Source organism: Ursus maritimus, unplaced genomic scaffold, assembly GCF_017311325.1.
Source record: "Ursus maritimus isolate PB19 unplaced genomic scaffold, ASM1731132v1 scaffold_16, whole genome shotgun sequence".
Lineage (NCBI taxonomy): Eukaryota > Metazoa > Chordata > Mammalia > Carnivora > Ursidae > Ursus > Ursus maritimus.
In genome coordinates, this window is record NW_024424008.1 from 2546443 (window position 1) to 2573990 (window position 27548).

General features: G+C 54.3%; 2 protein-coding genes across 7 annotated transcripts in view; one reads left to right on the top strand and one right to left on the bottom strand.

Annotated features, from left to right (window-relative positions):
- SMPD1 (sphingomyelin phosphodiesterase 1) overlaps positions 1–5168 on the top strand; it is a 6916-nt gene extending 1748 nt beyond the window's left edge. The window contains exons 2-7 of one of the 4 annotated variants that reach the window (XM_040630731.1): positions 807–999; positions 1903–2675; positions 3221–3392; positions 3819–3895; positions 4101–4246; positions 4390–4576. In XM_040630731.1, the coding sequence (XP_040486665.1) occupies positions 807–999; positions 1903–2675; positions 3221–3392; positions 3819–3895; positions 4101–4246; positions 4390–4430 (1402 nt within the window). In that variant the 3' untranslated portion in view covers positions 4431–4576. Of the gene's footprint in view, positions 1–536; positions 1000–1902; positions 2676–3220; positions 3393–3818; positions 3896–4100; positions 4247–4389 lie in introns of those variants that run through there. The other 3 variants (XM_040630730.1, XM_040630729.1, XM_008710975.2) reach the window with 3 other exon arrangements.
- Positions 5169–5525: 357 nt separating this feature from the next.
- Positions 5526–26984, bottom strand: APBB1 (amyloid beta precursor protein binding family B member 1). 3 transcript variants are annotated; one of them, XM_040630728.1, is made up of 14 exons: positions 26845–26984; positions 19278–20012; positions 13640–13815; positions 13484–13540; positions 13319–13404; positions 13142–13205; positions 12547–12696; positions 12100–12227; positions 11574–11688; positions 11349–11433; positions 10998–11081; positions 6511–6626; positions 6187–6363; positions 5526–6102 (listed from the first exon to the last, which is right to left on the bottom strand). In XM_040630728.1, exons 2-14 carry the CDS (start codon positions 19996–19998, stop codon positions 5935–5937), a joined length of 2127 nt encoding a protein of 708 aa, XP_040486662.1. In that variant the 5' UTR covers positions 19999–20012; positions 26845–26984; the 3' UTR covers positions 5526–5934. The 3 variants fall into 3 exon arrangements, with proteins under 3 accessions (XP_040486662.1, XP_040486661.1, XP_008709199.1); XM_040630727.1 differs by having other exon boundaries at positions 13640–13818; XM_008710977.2 differs by lacking the exon at positions 26845–26984 and adding an exon at positions 25170–25305 and having other exon boundaries at positions 13640–13818.
- Between the last annotated feature and the right edge of the window lie 564 nt (positions 26985–27548).

Consider the following 27548-nt stretch of genomic DNA (forward strand, 5'->3'; position numbering starts at 1 on the left):
AGGAAAAGTCTGCATCAGATGTGACTCAAAGACTCTCAGTCAGGGTGATTCAAGGGTGCTGGTGCCAGTGGCAGCACGTGGGAGATGGAGGGGAGGCGCTCTCTGCCCAGGGGCAGCACACTCGGCGACCTGCTTCGCGGCGTTCTCCCCCCGCCACCCTTCCCGTGTGGGCGGCCGAGTGGAGTACCGAGTGGGCCTGGCAATTAGCTACTCCAGGAGTTTCGTCCAGGTTTGGAGAGAGGAGGCGCCTAGGAGCCTCGGCGAGGCTTTCAGCGACCACACCACAGCGGCTCCACCACTTGCGCGTGCGCGGCTGCGGCGCCCTTCCGCGGTTTAGACCGCAGGCAGCTTCCCTCCGCCCAGCGGCCTGCGCAGGTGCAGGCGCAGTCGCGCTCGGGGCGGGGACGGAGGCGAGGACGGAGCGGGGGCGGGGCGGGGGCGGGGCGGGGGCGGGTCCCGGGAGCCCTGGGTTCTCTCCGCCTCCCCGGCTCTGACAGGACTCCTGGCAGCGGCGGCCATCAGCTGCTGGGGAACAGAGGAAGAGGAAGGGGTGGAGCTGTCTTGCCGCTGGACGCCGAGCCGTCACCGACTGCAGCGGGGGCTAGTCAGCTGTGCCTGGCGCTGCCCGGCCCCTTGAGAGCCAGCGCCTAGACCGGCGGGACCCGGACAGGGGAACCGGCCTGTCTAGGAACTCGGGCAATGCCCCGCCACGGAGTATCTCCCGGCCAGGGCCACCCCGGGTGCGGCCGGGAGACGGAATCGGACCGGTCCCGGGGGTCCCCCAGACTGAGGCTCCTGTGGACAGGCCTGGCGCTGGCGCTGGCCCTGCCCGACTCCCTGGTTCTCTGGGCCCCCGCCGGGGCCCACCCTCTTCCCGCCCAAAGCCATCCCGCCAGATTCGGTCGCTTAGTGCCCCAGCTCCGCAACGCCTTTGGGTGGTGGAACCTCACCTGCCCAGTCTGCAAAGGCTTGTTCACCGCCATCGACTTCGGGCTGAAGGTGAGCGCTTAAAGGGGCTGCGATCGAACAGCCAAGGGGAGCGCTGGCGGGGGCAGGGGCGAAGGAGGTGCTGGGCCTGGGGTCCTGAAAAGCAAACCTGATGGGGAGGCTGGCCTCTACAAGCCTTCACTGGATTTGCTCTCCTTTAGAGACACCCATGACTGCACACCGCCACCACTGTGACCTTGCGAAGTAAGGAAAGAGTGCAAATTGTATGCCGGGCACTGCGCTAGCCATTTTATCCAGGTTAAATCAAACCTGTGAGGTGTTTCATTACAGTTGTTATCTACATTTTACAAAGGAATAGAGTCTGGGAGAGGTGAAGTCACTTGCCTAAGGGCACACAGCTGGTGGCTAGGGGAAAGGCTGGGACTCCTTTCCTTGTATATCTGACACTGAATTCCCTGTGCCTTAAACTTGGCATCTCTAATCCAGAGCACCAGGCCTTGTACTCCAAAGGGACTTGAGTTCAGAAACATCCAAGGGTGTGGAACTAGATAGGGATGCCTTGACCCTGATGGGATTATGATGAGTGCTAGTTGGTAGGTGAGCTTTGCAGTGCTCTCCAGGGCCTGCCCCTGTGTGTGTCCTCAAACTATGGACAGAGATACTACCCAGTCCAAATTTCAGGGCACTCTGCAGACAGCGCCTGAGGACTCAGCCGGGCAAGCAAAAGGCCTGAAATGCCACTGCCTACCAAGGGGAAGAGGAAGTACTGTCCTGGTGCTCCCTGAGAGGGCAATATCTATGGGAGGCAGGGAGTGCATTGAGGTCTCTTCACCATGGTGGCATGAGTCCAGCCTGGCCCCAGTTTGGAAAGGGAGGTGCAAAGTGTGGTAGCCAGGGTTTGGCCTGGTCCCTGTGCTGTCTCTGACCTCTCGTCACTGGTTCTTCCCACTACAGAAGGAGCCCGGTGTGGCCTGGGTGGGCTCCATGGCCACCAAGCTCTGCAAACTGCTGAAGATAGCACCGCCCACTGTGTGCCAGTCAGCTGTCCAGCTCTTTGAAGATGACATGGTGGAAGTGTGGACACGCTCAGTGCTGAGCCCGTCTGAGGCCTGTGGTCTGCTCCTGGGGTCCACCTGTGGGCACTGGGACATCTTCTCATCTTGGAACATCTCTTTGCCAGCTGTACCAAAGCCTTCCCCACAACCACCCAAGCCCCCAGCCCCAGGCGCCCCCGTCAGTCGCATCCTCTTCCTCACTGACCTGCACTGGGATCACGACTACCTGGAGGGCACAGACCCTGACTGTGAGAATCCGCTGTGTTGCCGCCAGGATTCTGGCCTGCCACCTGCCTCCCGCCCAGGTGCTGGATACTGGGGCGAGTACAGCAAGTGTGACCTGCCCCTGCGGACCCTGGAGAGCCTGTTGAGCGGGCTGGGCCCTGCTGGCCCCTTTGATATGGTGTACTGGACAGGAGACATCCCCGCCCACAACGTCTGGCACCAATCACGTCAGGACCAGCTTCGGGCCCTGACCACCGTCACAGCCCTTGTGAAGAAGTTCTTGGGCCCAGTGCCTGTGTATCCTGCTGTGGGCAACCATGAGAGCACACCTGTCAATGGTTTCCCTCCGCCCTTCATAGAGGGCAATTACTCTTCCAGCTGGCTCTATGAGGCAATGGCCAAGGCATGGGAGTCCTGGCTGCCTGCCGAAACCCTTCACACCCTCAGGTAGTTGAGGTCCACGGAAACCCAAGAAGGGAAAGGTGGATGATAGTGAAGGGGGCAGAGGACCTGGGCATTACCTGTGACTGTTCTAGCATGAGTCAGCTCTCCTCATTGGTCCTCCCTGATCTGACCCCAACTCCACCTCTACCCTTATATCCAGACACCCTCCCTCACAGGGCTGACAGCACACCCTCTCCGTAATGGTCTGTGTCTTTGCTCATGTTGGCCGACTCTAAAATGCACCCCCCACTTTAACATCCCAACTTTACCAGGCCAGATCAAATTCCTTGTGAAGGGCCTTTGCTTCCCGTTATAGCTCACTTTTTTCTCTCCCCTGAACTCCTAGAGCCCTTAGCCCTCTGAGCCCCTTCACCTCAGTCACATGGGCCTTACAATCAGTACTGTTTTTTGGTCTCCAGCTGGAATGTGAGCTTCTTGGTGGATGTCCTGTGTGGCTCTGCCCTCCACCCAGATGCTTAGCACAGGACTGAGCACACAGGACCTGGATTATGAATGAGTGTTGACCCTTCGTGTTCACTTTGTTTCAGAATTGGGGGGTTCTATGCCCTTTCCCCACGTCCTGGCCTCCGTCTCATCTCTCTCAATATGAATTTTTGTTCCCGTGAGAACTTCTGGCTCTTGATCAACTCCACAGATCCTGCTGGACAGCTCCAGTGGCTAGTGGGGGAGCTTCAGGCTGCTGAGGATCGAGGAGACAAGGTGAGGGAAAGCGGTGTGAACATGGTGGAGTAGGTGCTGATGGGGTTGGGGGAGAAGCAGACTCTTTGTGACCAGACTCCTATCTAGACCAGAGCACCTGTGAGCAGAGAAGCTTGGTTTTCTGAAGCTCCCAACAGCAGTGTTCCCTGGGAGTTCAGCTCCTGGTCCCCCTTAGAAGCCCTTTCATTCATTCCCCCCGTCTGGCCAGCAATGCCGGCCATTGTAGGAGATGAGTACCAACTCTTCCTGGCCAGGGCTGCCTGGACCCCTCCTTGCCCTTACAGCCTTTCATTCATTCATTCATTCATTCATTCATTAAATTTGAAGATCTAATGGCTTTATTGAACAATTCATGAATCCGGCAGCATCCCATCTAGCAAATAGGGGGGCATTCTCCTTGATAACCTTCCTTAACTCTCTCTGCAGGTACATATAATTGGCCACATTCCCCCAGGGCACTGCCTGAAGAGCTGGAGCTGGAATTATTACCGAATTATAGCCAGGTAGGAGGGAGATGGGGAGATGGGGAGAAGGGTGGATGAAAAGTCTGAAGGTTGGAAATCCCTTTGAGCATCTTATCATTCCTGCTGCCCCACTGGGGTAGAGAGGCTACTTTCTTCAATGTGTGGAGAAAGAAGCATCCCATCTCCCCAGATCTCCTCCCCTCTCCCTAGAACCTTCTGAATGTAATTAATGTCTTTGGGCCAGGTATGAGAACACCTTGGCTGGTCAGTTCTTTGGCCACACCCACGTGGATGAGTTTGAGGTCTTCTATGATGAGGAGACCCTGAGCCGGCCACTATCTGTAGCCTTCCTGGCACCCAGTGCCACCACCTACATCGGCCTTAATCCTGGTGAGTGAGGTAGAAGGGAGTTGTTGGGATAGAGGAAGTTGGTGGGATAGAGGAAGCAGAAACAAACTCAGAGCCAAGGCTGGCAAGGGGCAGGTGGGACATGTGACCCACCCTGGAGTGGCCTTGGCTCCTTCCCTCTCCAGTCAGCCCTCCCTCCTTGCAGGTTACCGGGTCTACCAAATAGATGGCAACTACCCGGGGAGCTCTCATGTGGTCCTGGATCATGAGACCTACATCCTGAACCTGACACAGGCTAATGAACCAGGAGCCACGCCACATTGGCAGCGTCTCTATAGGGCTCGAGAAACCTACGGGCTGCCCAATGCGCTACCTGCCGCCTGGCATGACTTAGTGTACCGCATGCGGGGTGACACACAGCTATTCCAGACCTTCTGGTTTCTCTACCATAAGGGCCATCCGCCCTCAGAGCCCTGTGGCATGCCCTGCCGCCTGACTACTCTGTGCGCCCAGCTCTCGGCTCGCTCTGACAGCCCTGCTCTATGTCGCCATCTGGTGCCGGATGGAAGCCTCCCTGATGTCCAGAGCCTGCGGCCAAGGCCACCTTTCTGCTAGCACCCCCAGGGCCCAGAGTTGGGAAAGTGGAAATCTTAGGAAAGAAGCAAAAACCCCAGATGACAGCTGTGGTAAGAAGAGCATCTGGGCCCTGAACACACCAGGGAAACAGGACCTTTTCTTTCGTGGAGCTGGTTTGGCTAGATACAGGAGAGGGCAGCTGCTCTGCCTGTGCCCATCATCTAAGCTGCCCTGGGACTGCTGCCTTTCATGGCTGTGGAGCAAAGGTCTAAGTTGGTACTGCCCTAGAAGACCAGACAGGAGCTGTGCTGGCCAGCCAGGAACCCTGTACTGCTGCTGTTGCCTGCTTGCCAGGCTGTTAAAATAAAGATCAAAGACTTGGACTCCAGACCCCTCTGTGACTGTCCCTCTTTCTTCTTTTAAAGCTGGGAGAGCAGGATGCCTGAGTGGCTCAGTCGGTTAAGCCTCCGGACTCTTGGTTTCAGCTGGGGTCATGATCTCAGGGTTGTGGGATCGAACCTCAAGTGGGGCTCTGCTCTCAGCTAAGAGTCTGCTTGGAATTTTCTCTCTGCTCCTCCCCCTGTGCACACTCTCTCTCTCTCTCTAAAATGAATTAATAAAATCTTTAAAAAATAATAAAAAAAATAAAGCAGGGAGGGCAAGGTGGCTTTGGGACTATGATCCTAACTGAAGGATCAGGGTACTGCAGGTGACGGTGTAATGCACGCACAGGAAGGCACACGGCTTAGCAGGGCAGACAGACTTTATTAGTGATATCAGTACAGCAGAGGTGCCCATGGAACAGGGGGGAGGGGACCCATGCCTGAACCAGTCCCCTCCTGCCCCTGCTGGACCCTACCAAGATGGGGCCTGGCCTAGACCAGTTCCTCCTGCTCCACCTGAAATGTGGGGGTGGAGAGCCCGGGGCTGGCCTTGCTTCTTGCTCCTCTTATCAATCCAGTATTGTCACTTCCTTGCAGGGATTAGGTCTCTCGCTCCCCAGCCCCTAGGCAGGGAACCCCAGCTACTGGGGAGGGGCAACTTTGGGGGGGGGGAGCCTGAGGCCTAACAATAGCCTCTAGGGCCCCTCCCTGCCCCATACCCTTGAGTTCCCTGGGGCCCAACGCAAGCAGGTGGAAGGAGGACTGAGGGCTTCAGGGGGTATGGGCCCCCAGGCGTTTGGGCTTGAGGGAACCCCACAGCGACTGAACGCCCCTGCGGACAGTCCACCCTACACGCCGGGCAACAGACTCAGCAGGGGGTGCTGGGAGGCAGGAGGTGGAGGCCTGGGAGCGTGCATCCAGACACTTCTGGTAGCGGAGCTGCAAAGAGGCAGGTGGGGCAGTCACTCTCCGGCCTGCCCCATGTGAGGTGGGTGTCATCACTCCACCACCCCAGCCGCTTACCATGCACGCAGCCTGCACGGCCTCTGAGAGGCTGGCAGCGTTGGGCTCGCACCAGAACATGTGGCAGCAGAAGGAGGCTGGGCCGGCAGCCATGATGAATGCAAATGTGTGGACATCTCTGCCCACAGCCAGGAAGGAGAGGAAACGCACCCGACATTCCCCCAGCACTGCTTCCGTCTGGAGGGATGGAACCCGGTTAGAAAGGAACAGCCCAACCCTCTCTTCCACTGGGCACATCTACCTTCCTGGCAGCTCTTCCTCAACCACCCCAGCCTCCCCTCCATGGCAAGGCACAGCCATGCATTCTCCCACCCCAGTCTTTACCTGCTGATGCAAGATGGTAAGGGTGGCAGGAGCCACGCTGACGTGACTTGGGGTCCACTGCTCACGGCTACTGGAGGACAGGACTGACTCCAGGGCCCCATTTATCACATCTACCCCTGGAAGATATGGACACAAACATGATACCACTAGGGATAGGGGCCTTTGCTCCAACCCCACTTCACCAGTCCACAGCCCTGGATGCTGCTGCACGGGCATCCCTTCCTTGGTGCCCTCCTCCTTGGCTTCAGTGATTTAGAACTTCTCTGGTTTCTTCCATATTGAATCCTAGGCTTGGTTTTCTTCACTTGACTCTGCCTCTTCCTTCAGCCTCCAAAATGAACTGACCTCCCAAGCTCTGACCTCCCTTTATCTTGGCTCTCAGTGTTCACCCACATTCAGACATTATACTGCATCGTACCACCATACTCCCTCATCAACCCCTATAAGCCACTCCTCTCCCAAGACCCAACCTTTGTTTTGTTTTATATCCACTTGAGGTATGTTGACTTTTGTGTCTCACTGTGCATGCCAGGCATTGCAGTGCGCAATCCCATGTACACCTTACAACAATCTCTCAATTGATTCTTTTATCACCACTTTACAGATAAGGAAACTGAAGCTTACAGTTCCCCTGCTCCTTCTCTATATTTCTAGTTCTCAGAACTAGAAGGACTGTCAAATCTTAGTTGGATTCAATAATTTTGGTAATTTCTATAATGTGCTAAAAGGACAAGTAACACAAGGTTCCTAGCTTTTAGATCAATCGACATCCCCCTGTAACACAGTGGTTTCCTCCACCTCAAACTGCTATTGAACACGTCACTCTTGCATCCCACTTTTGCTTGCACTCAGCAGAGAAGAGGCAGAAGCAGCACGTAGCATGGCAGAGGCATGGGTTCCGATCCCTGCACTACTCATGAATGGGCTGTGTGATCTACTGTGTCTTGACCTTCGCAGCTAAGAGGTTAGAGGAGACAGTGCCAACATGAAAGCATACAGCTCTGTGGTCCACTCCTGGGCCCTCTCACCCCTTTCAGTGCCTCTGGGCTCCCACAGGAGCAGCCCACATGGACACTTTGTGGGCAGGGAGGACAAGGAAGAGGACAAATATCTTCCTCAAAAGTCCTCCCTCATCTTGGCCTTGCTCATCTTACTTCTGGCTGGATCAAGGCCACATTCCTCTCCCAAGCATGCAAGTCCTCCAAAAACTGGCCTCATCTAAGCTGTCAAGCTTCATATTTTATTGCTCCCTGAGCTTCAAAGGATTTATGTAGCATTTATTAATATCTAATCTTGGCAAATGCCCGGCTAGGCAGATGGGGAATTCGAAGTAAGAGAAGAGGATCCCTCAAGGGACACAACTGTAACTGTGGAAAAACCTCTGTCTGGAGTGTGCTTTCCCTCCTGACTGTGTGAGAAACTCCCGATTCTCATCCTTCAGAGTCCACCCAGGCCCCACCCAGGAAGTCTTCCCTGCTGCTGGGCAGAGAGGGAATGTTGCTGGGACAACTCTTAGCACATCTCAAGGACAGAAGGCAAATTCAATTCATCCCTGTGTCCCTAATCCGAGCACAGGGCTTATCTAGTTAAGGAATTCCAGATGCATGAGCAAGACACCCTCAAGGCAACATGGGCCAGTGCATCCAAACTGGTATAACCAAGTAACCCGGGAGCCCACAGAAGGGTGAAAGAGCAGGCAGTTCCTGAGTGGGTCAGGTCTGACTGCCAAGGCCTGTGGTGTGTTCGACATTTATGCCAGTCAATGGTATCAAAGTCAAACCACTTAATAAGCTCCTGGGGCCAGGGTGTGGGGCTTGGCTTTGGAGCGTGGGGAGGATCCGCACAGAGGTGGGGAAAGTAGTGGAGCAATGCGGCCTAGAAACAGTCTGCCGTATCTGGTGACAACTCAGAATCACAACCTATACCCTGAGCCCCAGCCCTGCTCTCCCAATCCCCCTTAATCTATTGTGCATTTCTTTCCCATATCAATTGTTGCCTTCCAACATACTACATAATCTCATTCTTGCTTGTCTGTCCTGGCTAGAACGTCAGCTACCTGAAGGCAAGAATCCCTGTTTTGTTCATTCATGTGTACCAAGAGCCTAGAAAGTGCCTGGCACAGATGAGGCATCCAATAGTCACTTGTTGAATAAATGAATGATTTATGAATATTGCAGCTTCAAGAGGAGCCAATATTAAACTCCCGGACGTTAAAAAGGGAGCACAAGACAAAGCAGGAAGTGAGTTTAGAGACTCAATAGAGCAGACCCATCGAGGTGACGGGCAGCAGAGGGGCAGTCAAGGATCGCAGACAGTTGCTTCATCATAGTGAGAACCTATTTAAGGTGGTGGGTAGATAGGGGAGTAGGGGAACTAACTGGAAGATGCAAGAAGGGTTTAGAAGTTGAAGGGGAAAGGCAGAAAGAAATGAAACCAAAGGTGTAGAGGTCAGCCAAGCTTCCTTCCTGCTCCCGTAGCATGATCTTCTCACCTCCAGCTCCATGTCTGTGGCACTGACATTAAATCCCACTGGAACACCAACTCCCCTCTGCAAACCCAGGCCTTCTTTCAACCCCAGCTCAATCCCCATCCTTTCAAAGAAGGGTTCCCTTATTGGACATAAGGTGCAGGTCATTAAAGTCAGCATAGTTTGAGGGGAAGAGCAGAGAATTGCAGATGACCAGGTTGGAGTCCTGGACCTACCATCTCCTGACCCTGTCATTTGAGGCAAGTCTCGTTTTATTGTATCATTTGTTTCTTCATTTATCCATCCACCACACAGTTGAGTTCTTCCTAAGCATCTTTTGATATGACACCTGACCACTTCTTGAAGCAGTTTCCTTTTTGCCTCCCCACTCTCTCCTTCAGCTCTCACAATCCTTATCAATTTCATCCTCCTCTGTCCATTAAATGCTGAAGGATCTAAAAGCCAGGCCTAGCCTCATTTCTCTTGTCACTGTGGGCTGCTACACTCGTGGCTTTGATTACGTCTATAACCCAATAATGCCACATCTGAATCTGCAACCCAGACCTCTCCTCTGTGAATCCACCTGCCAACCTGAGTTTGTCACTCGGCTTCCCCATCCAACTCGGCATGTCCAAAACTGGACTCCAATCTCCATACCAAAACTGGCCTCTTCCAATGTCTGCTACCTTTAAACAATGGCATCACCATCCATTAATTCCCAAAGCCAGGAAGTCAGGAGTCAGCCTGAATGCCTCTGTCCCTCGTCCCACATTCAGTCAATCACCAAGACCTGGTTGATTTTAATTATCTAAACATCTCTTGAATCTGCACACTCTTCTTCAGCTCCACCACAGTCCATGATACTCTTCTTATTGGCCATGACTACTCCAAGATCCTCCTGATAGATCCTCACATCCACCTCCACCTGCTAAACATCTTTTCCATGGTACAGCCAATGCCAGCTTTTACAAAATTCAAATCTGATTATGCCGAGCGCTTTCCTGAAAACTCAACTACAGCTCATTGCTGCTTTCAGGATTAACAAATGATTATAAGGTCTGACCACCACCCAGCTCCCAGCCTCATCTGGCACCAATGGCCTTCTGTCCGTGCCTTTGAAGTACCAAAGTGCCTTCCACTATGGGTCCTCCTCTACACTGTTCACCCTGCCCCGCTTTATTCCTATCTCCATCCTACTTTACCACATTATCTCCCATTCATTTTTTGATCCTAGTTCAAATGTCACTTTCTCAAGGAAGTCTTTTCTGACAGTTTTATAGCAGCTTGCTCCTTTCTTTCAATGGATGACTCAATTTGTAATTACACATTTAATATGATTATTTGACTAATTCCTGTTTTGTTTTTTCTGCTGTAACCTTTTGTAACTTCCACGAAAGCTGTGGCCATTGTTCTCCCAGGACACGACACATGGTGGGCTTCATAGGTATTTGTTAAGTGAGTGAACAAATAAATAAGTTACCGTGAAAGCACTAGAAATATACGAGAGAATCAGATAGTCTCTACTCTCAGTTTCCTTATCTACAAAATGGGTATCACCATAATCCCAACCTCATAGGATCGTCAAGACTTAAATGACATATAAGGAAGTACTTAACTAGCAATAAAGCATGTCACGGTTATGCTCACTGCTTCCTCTCTGGATGCTCACAGCTCACCGTTTGTGCTGTAATACCAAACCCAGCTCCCAGCTGCTACCTGGTGTTTCCAGTCATCTAAGACCCGGCCTCCCAACCCAATCAAAGATTTTCCGTGGGATGCAAGAGTGCGTCTCCCGATGTGCCTAGTTCGTTGGTTCAAACTCGGTGAAGGCATGCCAGCTGCTACTATAGGCAGAACACAGAGTGCAGGTGCAACAGAGGTAAACGAGGTGGGAGGCATTTTAAAGGGCTGGATGACGTCAAGCATGAGGAAGGTCTGGTAAAAAGGCTTTGGGAGGCAGAGGGTGGGCTTAGCTTTGGGATCAAGGCGGTGGTCCCTGGGTGAAGAAGAACACACATACCAACAGGTTTAGCAACAGGCACATTCCCCAGGTAATAGACTTGGAACTTTTGTACCAACTCATTCTTAGGCGCTGGAAATTCCACTGTGGGAAAGAAAAGGAAGATGAGTCATGGTGGCAGACCTTGCTCACTCTCAGTCCCCACCACCAGGGCAGAAGCTGGATATGCACACAGCCAAGGCCCTGCCTCCACCCTTTCCCCATCTCCCTCAACTTATTTGATCCAAAGAATGTAGTCTCCATGTGCCCATTTTTTTTTATCATTTCCATGTAGTAGCTTCTGCCTCTTCTTGAGTCACCTCACCTTTGCCAACAAAGCTGAGCTGGACCTGGCAGGGTTGTGGCACTGACCTTGGAAAGGGACATCCACCAGTTTAGAGTGGTCCAGGGAGAGTCCATTTACCAAGCAGCGGGCATTGCGCCTTTCGGCCATGATCTGAGGAGAGGAGGGGAGGAGCAAGGGAGAGTCTGTTAGGGCTTCACTGCCCTGGAGTCCCCCACCCCCACTCAATGACCCCACCCACATCCTTGTAGAGCAAAGGTGGCAGCTAGTCCAGGGAGCAGAGGGGGCCGTGCCTTAGAGCAGATCTCATGCAGGCTGGTGGCGATGTTCTTGGCAGGTGCCTCACAGCGAAACACGTGGCACTTGAGCATCTGGGTCAGCTTATCGCGAGCTACGTAGGCAAAGTCCCTGTTGGGGGAGGGGCACCTCAGTGTCTCCCAGTGCCATCCAGTGTTGAGGCGTCATCCCCACCCCACCCACGCCCTCCCTGTCCATCGCAGCTCCTTCAGGGCTTCTGCCCTCGGGATGGTGTCCTGGGGGTGCTACCTTCTGGCTCGGGGTAGACAGGCAAGCATGCCGAGGTGGGGGAAAATGGGGGAGCACAGTGGGCAGGAAGGGGCGGGGCAGAATAGGAGAACTTGGGTGCTCTGAGGCATCTGGTCCAGGTGTGGGAGGAGGAACGGTCAAGATAAATTAGGCACAAGTACCTCTCTCTGGGTCCGGCAGCACAAGAGAGGCAAAGAATAGAGTTAGGAAGGAGGGCCCCCACTCTGACTGCTGGATGAGCCCCCACCCTAGGATCCCAGGCCCAGCTCCCACCTTCCACTGTCCCGCCCGACGCCCCAAACACGAATGCTGACGATGGGTTGGGCGTGCAGCAGGGCCTGGCTCTGCGGCTCCACCAGCTTGAGCGTCTCGTCCTCCAGCTGTAGCAGCAGGTCCTTTCCCTGCGGGCCCAGGAAGCAGGCATTCAGGGGAGGTCAGCCACAGCTCTGGGGCCCCCACCCTGGTGTTGGACCTCCTACCCTGCAGGCCTCACTCTAGTAAAGTCACATCTGACATCTCCTATATGACTCCCTTTATCATCTGGTCACCATTAGAAACCATCTCCCCAGGCCCCCACCTGGGATCGCACACCCATCTCACTGGGCCATCACTTCCGGGCTTTGACACCTCCCTCCCCCAGTGGTTGCTCCGGCAGCTCAGCTCTCTCTCTCAGCTCCCTCCCCTTCTCCACTGAACCATACCCACCAGCTCAGCCCTCACCTCCCCCCAGCCCCCAGACATGGGGTCGTGCAGATTGTTTTTGTGATAGGACAGCTGGCGGATGCAGTTGTTGACGGCCACGCTGCTGCGTCCAGGGGCCAGCTCCTCCTCGGTCATCTCCACCCAGCCTAGGGAGCGCACTGCGAAGCACTGCCAAACACAGAAGAAGAGGTGGGAGGTACAGGGTCTGAGCTAGAACCAGAGGACCCCCAACACAGGACGCTGCCTCTGCTAAGAGCAGAGGAGTTCCTGACTCAGAACATGGCAGCTGGGAGGGTGATCCAAGCTAAGACTGAAGAGCTCCCCAAACAAGATCTAGTTGGCGGGAGGGGGATGGTCTCAGAGGAGACCCCTGCTAGTACAAGGAAGCATCTGAGTCAAGCCTGGATGGACCCCCTGCCCAGGCACTGGACTAGCTGAGTTAAACACTGACGTGCCTCTGGCTCAGACACAGGGATCTGTGCCAAGACTGGAAGAGCTCCTAACTCAGGACCTGGAGAGCTTCCTGAGACCACAGATGCCCTCAGGACATGACCCAGGGGGTCTTCACACAGAGAAGCCCCAGCCCAGGAATGGGCATTGGTCTTGAACAAACCTTGATCCCTGGGTTGGCATTCCGTGGGGGCAGCTTCTCCTCCTCTTGGGGTAATGGCTCTGGGCTGGAGGAAGATGGTAACACTTGGTACAGATCCCCAAACATGGAGCTGTCCTAAGGCCCCTCCCAGAGAGATCCACCCCCTGCCAGCGCACCATATCATGGCTTCCCACTCACCTGAGGGTCTGAGCTGGGAAGGGCAATGTCCCCTCCTCAGGGTCCTTCAGTCCCAAATCCATAGGAGCCTCCTCACTGGGTTCATCCTTGGGAAGGGGAGAGAGGAGTCAGGGCCAAAATGATGCCCCTTCTGCAGCTCCCCCATTGTAAAGCAGGGCCCCTCACCTTCCAAAATTCTCCATCCTCAAAGCCTTCTCTGTGCGCAAAGCCTGTCCAAGTGAGCTAGGAAGAGGGATGGGAGCAGTAAGTGGGTGGCTCGTCTTGCTCCAGCAGCACCACCCCTCACCCCTGGACAAAAAAACAACAGGCCTGTGGGCTCACCTGAGACTCCTCTTGGGGGCTACTCCCCTGTGAAGGAGAAGCCCGGCCCGGGGGCTCCCACTGGGTGGTCCCTGTTGGGATGTGCCAGTAGTAGGTCCCTGAGGTATCCTGGACCCTCATCCATCCAGCCGGCAGGTCGGAATCCGTCTCGAAGGCGTTGGGGTTCCAGAAGGAATCTGCTGGGTGGGGGGACTGATGAGGGTCTGCCCACCCAACAAGCAAACAGTGGGTACTTATGCCCAGTCCCCTCGCAGAGACCCCATGGTGGAGAGGAAAGGATGGGGAAAGGGCTCTAGCACAAGGTTCCTGCTTCCTCTTAGAGTTTGCAGTCCGGAGTCACAACACGGGGGACCACCAGCAGGGGACATGACTCAGGTCTCCTCCTGGACCCTGCTCCTGGCTAATGTGCCCACATAGAGGGAAGGAGAAATGCAGAGAGAAGGGAAGGAGGTTGGGTGACCCCAACTGACCTCCTACCACACATATCCATATTTCAGGTGCACACACTTATCAGCACCTCCTGCACACACATGTGCACTCAGACACACAACACATACAAGCCCTACCACCTGTGCAGCCACCACAAACACAAGTGTGTGCACACACGGAAAATCCCAGCAGAGATGGCAGGTATCACAGTCAGATGCACACACTTGTGCAGGGGCAAACACACATACACACCCCAACTCCAGCCATAACCTAAGGTAGACACCCTACGCAGAGGTATGCACACACACGGTTATATGTATCAGCTCCCACCACACCTGCGCAGAAGCCACACCCACAGCAACCCCCCCACACATGTGCGGGTACCACCCAGACAGTGAATGCACACGCAGTCAACCTCTGCCACATGTGTGCAGATGCCACAGACACTCACACCCTGACCCCTGCCACACACAGATGCAGGCCAACATCTTCTGCACACGCACACATACCTGTGACATACACCCCTCTTCTTCCAGCAGAGCCATACCACTCCAGCTCTGTAACCCCGCTTCTGCCTCCTCTGCCTCGCCTCCCCACCCAACCCCACCCCACATCATGCCCAGCCCCATGCTACCCCTCACCTGGGCTGCTGTCCTGCAGGATGATGGCCAGGAAAAAGTCCTGGGAGAACATGGCGCTGGTTCCCAGCCCCTCCTGCCTCCACCCTCCCTCCTCACAGCCCCTCCAGCCCAGCCAGCTGGGCTCACAGCCTGGTGCTGGGCTGCAGAGAAAAGCTCATCCCGCCCCCTTCTCACCAGGGCAGAGCGCCTGCCAGGCAAGTTCCTCCCCCGCTTGGAGCTCACTAAGGAGGGGCCGGGACCACCATGGGAGGGGACCTCCTTGGGGTGGGGATGGAGGGTCCTCATAAGACCCCGGCCCCTCCTTCTCACATCTCTTCTTTCTAATCCTGGCTCCCCTCCCCCAATCCTGAATCCCCATCCCACCCCACAATAGGCACCACAGTACCACAGTCAAACCTAGTCTTAGGGACACCAGGAAGCTCAGCCCCTTGGGAATCCCTCAGCCACCTGGGGCCCTGCAAAGCCTGTAGCTCTCAGCACAAAAAGGGTGTGGCTTCAGGGCTCCCGGGGATCCCTTCCCTGCCCAGAACCTGCCCTGTAGTTTGAGCCCAAAAGTGGGCCTTCAGGGCTGGGCCCCAGCAAGCTTGAGGCTGAGCTTGGGGCTTCCCAGCACAGCCCCCCTCACCTGCCAGGGCCCAGCTAGGCTGCAGCGTCTCCTCGGCAACCGCAGCACCAGGACGGCTGGGAGCGCCCAGACTGCTGACGTGCTTCCCGTTACCAGGGAAACCAGGAATCCTGACTGGTCCAAGAGGCAGCACTGAGGATACAGGCAGTCCCCAGACCCAGGCTGCCGGGCAACCAGGCACAGAGGCGCTGGGAGCAGGTGTGGTTACCCAAGGTGGCTGCACACCTGATGGGAGAGTTATCTGAGCAAGATGTCTCACCACCCTGTTTGCAAATGAGTTGGGCCCACAGGGGAGGGGCTCTTCTTGCCTGTCTAGCCTTCTAGGTAGCCATTACCACCTCGTCTCCCTCCACCCTCCCCTCCCCTCATGCCCCAGGGAATTCAAATGTCCCCTCTTTCCCAGGGACCCTCCATCACCTTCACGGCTCTCCTGTCAAACCTTCCAGGAACACCGGCACCCAGGGCAACCGTGCCTTCACAGCCACACCCTTCTTCACGAAGGGTCATACACCTCTTGAATCTGGGGACCAATTCACCATCTTCTGACTGAGTCACGCACACCAATCCATCTGCCGTCCCTGTTAGCCTGTACCTTCCTGCTTCAAAGAGCTTCATCCTTCCGATCTGTCCTGGAGGGGCCGCTCTCCCCCTCTGACCATCTGGGAGGCCCTTCTGGAGCCTGGCATATCTCCCTCCAAGCAAAGCCCTACTCAGGCCTTTGCCGCCACACGCACATTTATTCGGGAATGTACATCTTCACTCCTGCATCAATTCATTCAGGCTCTCACACACGAATTCAAAGGTTTGTGTATCATTCATTCATTCATCCATGCATGCCTTCATGGTGAAACCAGGTGTAGCCATTTGCTCAGGAGTCAGTGAATCACCTAATGCTCTCTCCTCTTTCCATCCCCACGTTACTACAGTAGTCCCAGCTACTACCTGCAATTCTTACCCGGATCACTGCAAATGTCTCACAAGTGGGCTCCCTCCTCCAGCCTAGTCTCCTCCAATCTGGACGGCACCCTGCAGCCCACATGATTGTTCCAAAATGCTGAACTATTCTCCACTTTGATACTCTTAATTGTTTTCTCTTGTCCTCAGGATAGAACTCAAACTCCTCCCGGAGTATGTGTGCTGTTCTGAGCCCCTAACCTTCTGCCTCTCAGCCATATCTCTGATCACCCCCCACCCCCTTATCTCTCTCTCCCTGCTTGGAATGCCCCTCATCCTCTCCAAGCCCAGCCTCCCTTCCTCCTTCAGTCTTCACCTGACTATCACCCACTCCTCCTTTAGGCATAGGTGTAAAAGTCATGTCTCAAAACTGACCCACCCCCTCTCCCCCACCATGCACACAGGCAGGGATGGGTGCCCCTCCTGCACCTCTCCCATCCCAGGGCTCACCCTGCCGATCAGAGCTGCCTATCTCTGTATCCCCCACCAGACCGTTAGTGCCATGAGGGCAGGAACCTCTCTCCCCTGTAGTATGCCTTCTCAGTATTTAGGACAAGGCCAGGCACCGAGTAAGAACCCAACACAGGTAGTAAAGTTCATTCACTCATTCACTCATTCATTCATTCATTCATTCAGGCACTTATGCATTCAATCAACAACTTTGTGGAGATCCCAGGCTGGGAAGGAGAAAATAACTTTTGCTCAATTCTACTCCACTCCTACAGCAGCCCAGACTTCCTCTGCAGCCTTCATGATCATGGAGCCACAATTACAAAAGAGTAGGCAGTGACTCGGCCCCTTCCCTGGGCTGGCTCCACACCACTCCTCCACTGTCCAGAGCCTCCACCAGAGCTTGATCCTTGGCCATCCTCTCTCACTGAGGTCGGTGCCCACGCCCAGCAGGCCCTTCCCACTTCTTCAGCAGTTCCAGCCTCCTTCTCCTAGAAGGCTCACAGGAGCAGCTACTGCACTGACCATCCCAGCAGCCCCTGAGCAATTGAGCCCTCCAGTATTTGGCCTCTGACTCAACCCCCCCCCCAACCCTCCGCTAGGGCAGAGACTGCAAGCTAACAACCTACAGACCAGTACAAGACTAGATTTTGTATGGCCAGCGTGGTGCTTTAAAAAAAAACAGAATTGGTTGCTAACATTTAAAAATTGGGATATTTCACATCAATGTCTAGTTTTCAGTTTACCTTGAAAAGTGGCATGAACTGTTCCCTTTAAAGGAGGTCCAAGCAATGACCATCGAAAGCCACTAACATCACAGAAAAGAGAGGCAATCAGACTTTGCCTTTGACAGAAGTACTCAATACCACCTATGAGGTGTTCTTGCAAGAGCAAAACACAAAAAACTCTCAAATCCAAATCTGATCAAGTCTCTGGAACACACTAGCAAATTTGCAGGAAATCTAGGGGAAGAGAAACCTGCTCAACGCCACCACAGGGAGAGAGTCTGCAAATCCAGACAATGGAAAACCCAGGTCAAATAACCCTGCGTCTCCGATTTAAAACAACAATGACAACCCGCAAGCAAGAATAAAGAGAGACAGAGGGATGGAAGCATAACACACAGCTCCAAAGAAACTTACAGATACACATCCGCCATCAAAAGGTCCAGGACTATTTGATTATTGACTCAAATAATCCAAACTTTTCTAAATAGCAGAGTGGGGGTCATTTATTAAACAACCGGGAAACTGTAAACACTGACTGGATATTTGATAATATTAAGGAATTATTGTTAAATTTTTATACTCATGATAAAGATATTGTGGATTGTTTTAAGCGTTGTTTTCTAGAAATGCATGGATTTGAGTATTTGCTTTAAAATAACCTAGGCTGGGGCCCAGGAGCAGATCAGGGTATAGGTGCAGCAGGATCAGTTGTGTGTTGATAATTGTTGAAACTCGGGCACGGGTAAGTTGGACTCACTATTCTATTCTCTCTACTTCTGTAGATGTTTGAAAAGGTCCGTAATAAGTTTTTGGAAAGCGGATGATGCACTGCCCTTGGTTCCATGGCTCCACGAACTGCATGCTCCCCTGCAAAGGCTCTCCAGGTGGGGGTCTGCTACGGTGCCTGCAGCCAGGTGCGCACCAGAGTCTTTCCTGGTCTCTACTTACACTCCAACCCACAGAGCTCCAGGCTTGTAGCTACAACCCGTTAGCTCTGTCGTCTGTCCCTCAGCTCTGATCTCTACATGACATCAGCAAATATGGAGACTCAATTTATTTAAATGGGACACATTTAATGATCAATCCTTGGAGTCCTAATACCTACTTTCTCCTCCTGCCCACCCCACAAAGAAGAAGCATCTATTTATTCTTCCTTTATTTTCTAACTTTTAGTCAGTATTCTATTCCCGATACAAAGAATACAAAACGATATCCTTGCAACTCCCAGAGTGGTGTTCTGCACACGAGCCCCGACTTCAGTCTTTCCAAGCAGACCTGCGTGGGGAGGTGCTGCTGCTGCCTCCAGACCCGGCCTGTTAAAAGCTGGCTCACATGCACCTGGCTCATCGTGCTGTGTGCATCAGTGGCAGGGTAAGCAGGGCCAAGAGCTCGAGTCTAGACGCAGTTCTACTGTGATCCCAGACTGTCTGTGCCTGTGGGAAAGCTACTTAACCTCTCCAGGCCTACTTTTCATCATCTGTAGTACGGGCATCAGAATAGTAGCTACCTCACAACATTATTGTGAGGATTCAATACAATAATGTTGAGCATAGGGCAGTACCTGGTAAGTGCTCCATAAATGCACCGGGTCCACCATCCATCAGCATCCATGAGGGATGGACCTATCAGTTTGTGCAAGCACTCTGAATATAGGAATGGTTTCATTCAGGAAAACCTGGTTATGACCTGCTGAGGACTGAGGACATGCGTTCTGTGGCTCACACCCTGGCTGGCCCTGGCCTTGATTTGGAGAGGCCTGACCTCTGCCCTCTTGCCCTCCCATCTTCCCCATGTCAAGCTCCATAAGGTACCTGTGTCCTCCGGGGAGCCGTAGGAGGGGCTGCCCTGGGATAAGGTCGCCCAGCTTGAGTCCTCATCGCTGGCTGCACTGTTCCGCATGCCAAACAGCAGGCTGGCACTCTTGCTGTGCTCTCGGGGACCGTCTGCAAGGGCCTGGGGTCTGGGGGGCACCTCCACACTCTCCGGGGGCTCAGGCAGCCCTTGGGGAGAAGACAAGTCCTCCTCCTCCTCCTCCTCGTCCTCTTCCTCATCATCCTCCTCGGCCTCCCCTGCCGCCTTCTCCTCTCCTTCATCTGGCCCCTGCTCTTGGGTGCTGATGATCAGACCGGGTCCTCGGAGGCCTCTGTTGGCCGCATTGTGGGCGGAGAGCTCCAGCTCAGAGTACAGGTGCATCAAGCCTTTGGGGCCCAAGGGTGCCATCTCAGGCTCCTGACTGGCCTCTTCTGCCAGGGTCAAGGTCACGTTGCGGTTCTGGTCACGATGGGCTGTGGCAGCCCGCCGGAGCTGGTTCTGGCCCTCCTTTAGCCACTTGGCATTGGCAGGGCCTGGCTCAGGCCCACCACCCTCCCCCATGGCACTGCGCAGGTCCTTGGGTCCCACAGCCGTGGCCTGCAGCTTGGAGTTGAGCAGCTGGTTGTGGGCAGCGTGCAGGGGCAGGGGTAGGCTCAGCGCAGGGCCTCCGTGGCTGTTGGCATTAATGGCCGACTGGCTCAGTGACGATGGAACAGACATGGCCTTAGCAGATCCTGTGGGGTGAGGAGAGGAGACTGTGTTGAGCCTCCGAGTCAGAACAGCAGCACCCCTGCTTCTGCCCGGGGCTGTGCTCTGCACCTCCTCATCTCCCCATGCTCAGCAGGCCAGCACCCACTGCTCTGTGTCCTATGAGCTATTTTCCCATGACAATGACTAGGCTCAACTCCTGTCCCCCCTCACCACCACCCACTCAACCACCATCTCCACCAAAGGCTAGGGCCAGGCCCACAGTCCACCCCGGCCCCGAATCCCCAGCCCTGAGCTTTCTGAGACAGCACAGCCAGCCCCGGCTCTGCCCTCACTCCCAATGGCAGAGCCTCCACACAAAGGCTCTCTGTGCATCCCCACCCCCCGCTGATCTGACCGGGGCTTACTGTGCCAGGGACCCAGCTGGTGTGGGACTGGCTCATGTGTTCTGGACACTGGACACTGACTGCCCCTTCCTCTTGCCACGTTGCTATCCGTAGCCTCCTACTGTGAGCTCCCCAGGCAGCGTTCCTATTATCATAAATCACTGGGCTCCACCAGCCCCAAAGCCCAGCCCTACTAGGGACTGTGAGAATAGGAGAGAATGAGGTACAGACCCATCCCTCAAGGGCATGGACCTGGGAAGGACGGTCACAGAGGAAGGACTGTCAGCTCCAATTCATGGCTCCTTTGGCTCGTTGAAGCTACAATTTATGAGTGTTTCTATAAAGTATCTCACTTGGGGCACCACTCCCTCTGCCAGCCCCTGTAATGCCCCATGCCTGGCTCACTGCAGAGGCTTTTGACCTGTACCCCCCAGCCCTTCAGGTCTTGATCCAAACATCACCTTCTCAGTGAGGCTTTCCCTGACACCCTTTTAAAACTGCAGGCCACCATGCCCTCTCTCGGCAACACCCAAACCTTCCCTAGTGCCTAGAACCATCTGTCAAGCTGTTTACCCATACTATTATTATTATTTGTTTAACGATTGTCTCCTCATGACTATAATTTCAGTTCCATGGTGGAAGATTTGGCTTTTTTTTTTTCAATGCCATATGCCTAGAGCTTAACACAGTCCTGGCACAGAATAGGAATTCAGTAAGTATTTGTGGAATGAATGTATAACTCTGCCCTCCTATCTCGTCCAGGCCCGATTTTTGCATCTCCTCTGCCAGTTTCAGAAAACACACTTTGGCCATGTTACTGTGTCTCAACCACTGCTCGTGGTGGCCCAACCAAATCCCATCTGCCCTTCAGGGGAGGGGTTCTCCTGTTCCACAGTGACAACCCCCCCCCCCGCAGTTCCTGTCCCTTTGGACCCCCTCTCACTACAAGCCCTTTGTGGATCACCTTCTCTGCCTACCTATCTTTCCAGCCACATCACCCAATGATCCCACCATCAAGGCCTCATTCCGTCCTCCCCAACTCCCCTACCTTCCACTGCTCTACTGCCCTTCTTCCCTGACCCCCACTGTAAAGTGCTCATTCCCTGGACCCTCACTGCCACCACCTCACAGGCCATTCTCCCTCCACCACCAACCACGACCCAATTCTCCCTCATCCTGGCCCTCTTAGCTCCTACTGCATCACCTTCCTCTTCCCCCATGCCTTCCCTGAGTCCTCTCCCCAGCACACAGCTCTCCCTCACTGACTGCCCCTCACTGCACACCTCTCTCTCTCTCTCTCTCTCTCTGACTCCCACCGGATGGTTCTTTCTCCCCCATTTCTCACCTGAGAGTTCTCTCTCCCCCTGGCCCCACTAAGGAGTTCTCTCTCCCCTGACCCCTGCCCTGGTTCTCTCTGCACCTCAGTGTGGCTCTCAGCCCTGAGCACAGGTTGCCGGTGAGGGGCTTCAGGCTGCCTGAGCAAGGCTCTGCCGTCTCAGGTGCAGTGCACGGTCCTGAGGCAGCAGCCACAGCTTGCCTCGCCATCATGCCTCCCTCCTCAGAGCCTAGCACAATGCCGTGCACACATGTGTAACGTGGGGGAAGAAACGTTCCTGTGTGTGTCTGCCTCATGGGGAACTGCCAGTCTGCTTGGTGGGGCTCCACCTGGGTGATAAGCAAACTCATGGTCACTGACACACACGAGAAAAATAAACAGCTCTGCCACTACCTAGAACCACAGTAACCTTCCAAAAATGGAAACCAGATTGTGTCACTCCCCAGCTGGAAAACTTAGGTGGCTCACTGCTGCCTTCAGGATCAGGTCTGTGCTCACTAGCAGGACACCGAGAGCCTCCTTGAGCCAACCCCCATGACCTCTCAAACCTCCTCCCCCTTCCCTGCCTCCTTCACGCTTTACATTCCTCACAAAGTATGGCAGATTCTAGAACATGTCACACCCTGACAGTCCTGGCTCTTTGTTTACAGTGCTCGCCCGGCTTGGAATCCTGTCTCCCCATGTGAGAACCTCTGCTCATGTTTCAAAACTTGGCTCGGCAGGTACAGCTCCGAAGCAGTGAGCCTCTCCTGTTTAGTCCTCTCTCTTCACGCTCAGGGGACCATTCCCTCCTCCGTGTCTCACAATACCCAGTGCCCCATTCCAACCAAACACCGGAGACTGTGTCTTATTCCACTTCACATTCCCAACACCAAGGAGCGTGCACTGAGTGTGTGCCACAGAGTGGGCCCTCGGTGTAGACGGAAGGGAAGGATGGAGGGGACAGACATCAGGTAAGAGGAATTTGGAGGCTCAGAACTCCGAATTTAGAGGTTGGAGCAGACACCGCGATAAGCCTGTGTGGCCCCGTGGGCTGAGAGCAGGCAACAGGAGTGTTAGGGAGTGTGCTGGAGAATGAGGAAGGGTACTCAAGAAGGCAGCGCAGTGAGGACCAAGATCTGGGAAAAAGGGAGGGAGGGAGTTAGTGTGAACCGGCATCCTGGCCCGAAGGCTGCTTGACGATGGCGTCTCCATGAGTTTCAGGATGTGGAAGACCTGTGCCGCTGGCAAGCTCAGAGGATCAAGGAGATGACGAGCCCTTCTCTGAAGTAGCAGTGTAGGCAGCCAGGTGTTTAAGAGGTCAGGATAGGACCGACCTCCTTACCACTTGGAGGGGTGATCTGGGAAAGGCACATACACTGTGAAGCTGGGACAGTGAAGAGCCAGGTCAACTCCAGGGCAGCCCTGTCCCCCTGTCACCAGGGCAGAAAGTATCGGGGGAGAAATGAGGGAGCTCTGTTGCGAACAGCACTGAACTAAGCACCTGGCTCAAAGCACTGTATGGCGCCATCACCTAACTTCTTGAGGTCAAAGGATGACCCGCGGCCCAGTATCCTCAAGAAGGGACACGTTTTGGGGTTAGGTGTACCTGAAGCCTCTCAAAGGACGGAAAGAGCCACATGGATTCTGGCTCAAGGCAGGGAGCTGGGCGGAGCCCTCAAGGCAAGGAGCTAAAAGAATGGCCAGAAAGCCTGAAGGAGCTGGGGTGGAGGTGCATCCTACTTACGGTCAAGGCTCCTCTAACCTGACAGCATACTGTTTGTGAGGCACTGTGCTAGACACGGGGAAGAGTGATGAGTTATAAAGCAATGGTCCCTCCCCAGTGGAGCGCACAGTTCAGCAGGGAAACCACCCCTTACCCTGCAGTGCAGTACCAGCATCTGGCCAGTCCCTGGCACCGAAGAGCACCCCCTATTTGTAGAATACATGAGGGGGTATTATGAGGGGGAGGAACAAGGCACAGCAGGAGTAGGAAGGAGTCTGTGTCTTACTCCAGCCCAGACATCAGCAAAAAGCTGCTTGAGGAAAGGACTTCTAAGGTGAGAAAAGAGCACAACTGTCCTTGGGCCACCCCCTGCAGCACCCCTCCCTCCCAGAGGAAGACCTCCCACTCCTCCTTCACAGAGGCAATGGAAGCCAGCAGTTGAGGAATGTCCCCAAACACAAATTTGCTGACTTCAGCACCTATCCTTTTCTCCTTCTTCCTAAGACCAACTGCTTCATCTGTTACTTGGCTCCTTCCTTGCCCGCCTTTCCAGGAATTTTATACCACTGCTCATCCATTCTCTTCTATATAATCAATCTCTCCTTCTCAATGGGATCCACTACGTACCAACTTACAAGCAGAATGTTTCTTGACCAACGCTCCTCCAGTGCCACTAGCTGCTCGCTCGCTCGCTCTCCCCAGCTCAAGCAAACTTCTTAAAAGAGCTGTCTCTACTCACTGTTGTCATTTCCTCACCTTGCAGTCACTGCTCAACCCTCTCCAATCCTGCTCCGACTCCCAGCATGTCTCAGTAACAGCTCTTGCCAAGGTCAGCAGGACCCTATGTCATCTCATCCAACCCACACATCATCTTGGTAATATTCTCAGCATCCCTCGACACCCTGCCTCTCGTCCAACTTTCATCCATGGCTTCCTCATGCTACATCTCTCCGTCTTCTGCCTACACTCTAGTTCCTGTTCGGTGGCCTCCTAGACCCCTCTGCCGGCTGTTACACGCTGGGATTTCTCATGGCCTGTTCTTACGCCCTTTTCGCTTTCTCAACAAATATTCAATATAAGTATTTATCCGTGCCCATAGCTTCAGGTGCCACCTACACACTGCTCATTTCCAAATTTATATCTCCATTTCAGACCCCTCATCTGAGCTCCAGACATGCACATTCAACTTCCTACTCAACCTCTCTGCCTGGATGTCTCAAAGGCCTCTCCAACAAACATGCCTGCTTATGTTTCTCTCTCCCACACCCTGACTGGTCCTCTTTCAGGATCCTGGTTCATAGAGTGATATAACCACCCTTCCTGTTGTGCAAATCAGAAGTGGGGTACCATCCTTAACAACCGTCTCCCTCGCTCCCCACATTCAATCCATCCCCAGATACTGATAATTTTCTCTCTGGGGAAAATTTCCGGACTTCACCTACTCTCTGCATCCACTACCATCACAATCTACCCCAAGGACAAAGACCGTAAGATCCAAATTATTAATGTGGCCTAAACCGTCCTGCTCGGTGTGGCCTCTGCCTTCCTCTCCAGCTTCAGAACTCTGCTCTCCAACCTCACTGGCCTTCTTTTGATTCCTCGAAGACACCATGCTTGCTCCTTCCACAAGGTGAATCTTCCCTTCTGCCTGGAACCTCTTACCGCTAACCCTCAGCCTAACTAACTTGAACTCATCCTTTACATCTTAGTTCAAATATCATTTCTCAGAGAAGCCTTCCTTGGCCCTCTCTCTTACCTCCCAGACCGGTTTAGCTTGTGCTCTTATGTATTCTCAAGGCACCATTCACCATCCACTTCATGGTATTTGTTGCACTTGTCATAATCTTATCCGATTCCCCCGATTGTGGGACAAGATCGAAGTCTATTTTGTTCATAATTATATCTTCATAATTATATCTTCAATACATAAAAGGTGCTCAAAGTTTATTTGTTGAATGAATAAATGATCAGATAGATGCAATTTTTTTTAAAGGATCACATTGTGTTGAGAGTATTTAATGGGAGGTAGGCAAGAGGGTATGCTATTAGACAAATGAGGGGGAAAAAAGAGTTTTGGCCTAGATTAAATTTGGTAGCAGTGAGGACGGAGTGAAACGAATAGATCTGAAAAATATTTAGGTAGCAGATGCGACAGAATTTGGTGACATTAGATGCAGAGGGTGAGGGAGAGAGGTTAATCTAAAATGCTGCCCAGGATTCCAGCTTGGATAACTGACTGGAAAGTAGCCATTTCTGGGAGCTTAAGGAAGAACAGATTTGGAAGAAGGGTAGAGAACAGATTTGGAAGATAATTCAGCTTAGGATCTGTAGGTATGGAATTTCTGTTGAACTTCAATGGGGATGTCATGAGGACAGCTGGATATGGAGCTCAGAAAAGACGTCTGGCCAGATACACACATCTGAGAATCATCAGCATATATATACGAAATCTGAAGGCTTGGGAGTAAACAAAATACCAGAGGAGAAAGTACAGAATGAAAGAACAAGCTCAGGACAGAACCAAGAGCTTTACCAACATCTAAAGGGAGGGGAAGGCAAATGAGACCACGAAGGAGCAGACAATGCCGGACAAGAGAAACCAGAAAAATGCTTCCAGGAGAGTTAACACACACCACTAAATACTACTAAAAGGTAAAGGGGGGAAACAGGAAAGTGTCCATTCAAGTTGGCCACATGGAGGTCTCCGGTGACCTTGGCTCCAGCAGTTTCAGTGGGTGTCAGCGACAGAGACCAAATGAAGTCGTTTTAAGAATGAATGGGAAGTGAGGAAATGAAATGAAGACAGCAAGTGTAGGCAAGGTTTTGGCTTTGAAAGAGTAAAGAGAGATGGGACTATGCTGGAGGGGCTGGAAATGCAAGAAACGCACAGGCAGATGCAAAATAGGTTCAGAATAACCTCTGAATTGGCTGTAGGAAAACTGCTCTTAACGAGTGCTTCTGCGAGTGCTAGGCCTCCTGGCTGAGTTGCGGACACAGCCAGCCCCAGGGCACACCCCTCGGTCGCCGAGGGCAACTGAATGCGGCTTGACAGATTCCAGGCCTGGGACCCTGCAGAAATCCGTGAAGGCTCTGCCTACCTCACCCCCCACGTCCCATTCCCAGCCCCTGACCTCCCCTCCCCCACCCCCCTCCCCCATCGCCCCCTCGCTTCTTGTCCCCCATTCTCGCCCCTCTGCAGCCCCGAGGGACACGAGGTAAAGGTTGGGGAGGGGGCCTTGTGAGGACCGAGGTGGAGCCTACAAGGGGAGACAAGACGGCGGTCGAAATGCGCGCGGCGGGAGGACCGCCCGCGGGGATGGGGCCTGACCGGGGGACCCAGGCCGCCGCGGGGAAGGGGCTGCGGGGTCCGCCGACCGCTGGGGGTCGGGATCCGACCTCCAGGGCTTGGCCCGGGCAGGGGCAGCTCCTACCTGCGCGGGGAGGCCCCAGGCCCAGGTGACGGAGGTGGCTCAGGCTGCGGGGCTCCGGCTCCGCGGCGGCTTCTCCATCACAACATCCCCCGCCCTGGAGCGCGCGGGCCGCGGGGCCGCGCCCCGAGCGGCGGAGGCGCGCGCGGGGCGGGAGTGGGAGGGGGGGCGGAGAGGCGCCATCTTGGGCTGCGCGCGGGCACGAGCGCGCGGGCCCGTCGCCGGCGACACTTGCCGCAGCTTACCCGAGGGCCCCACCCTGCGTGACCCTCGGGCCTCAGTGCGCCCCGCCGCCCAGCTGCCCTGGCCAGCCGCCAGCCCTGCGCCTGGGTCCCCGGGTCCCAGAGCTCTGCCCCTGCCTCCGCCGACCCCTGCTCAGCCCGGCACCGCCCTCCGCAGCGAGGCCTGGGACTCACCAAGCGCGCCCCGTAGGGCCCTGGGCCCGCACCCCCCGCGCGCGCCGCACCGGCGAGGCTGGAGCCGGAGCGGCTGTGGAGGTGGCCGGGCCGCGGCCGCGTGGGGAGGGGCTCCGAGGAGGCAGCCTGCTCCACTCTTGCGGCAGCAGTCCCTGACGTCCTGGTGGAGCGGCGATGAGGACACAGCGTTGGTAATAATAATAATAGATCGTATTTATTGGCCGCTTACACCGTGCCAGGCTCCGTCTTAAACCTTTTTCAGGCATTCATCCTCACATCAGACATGTGAAG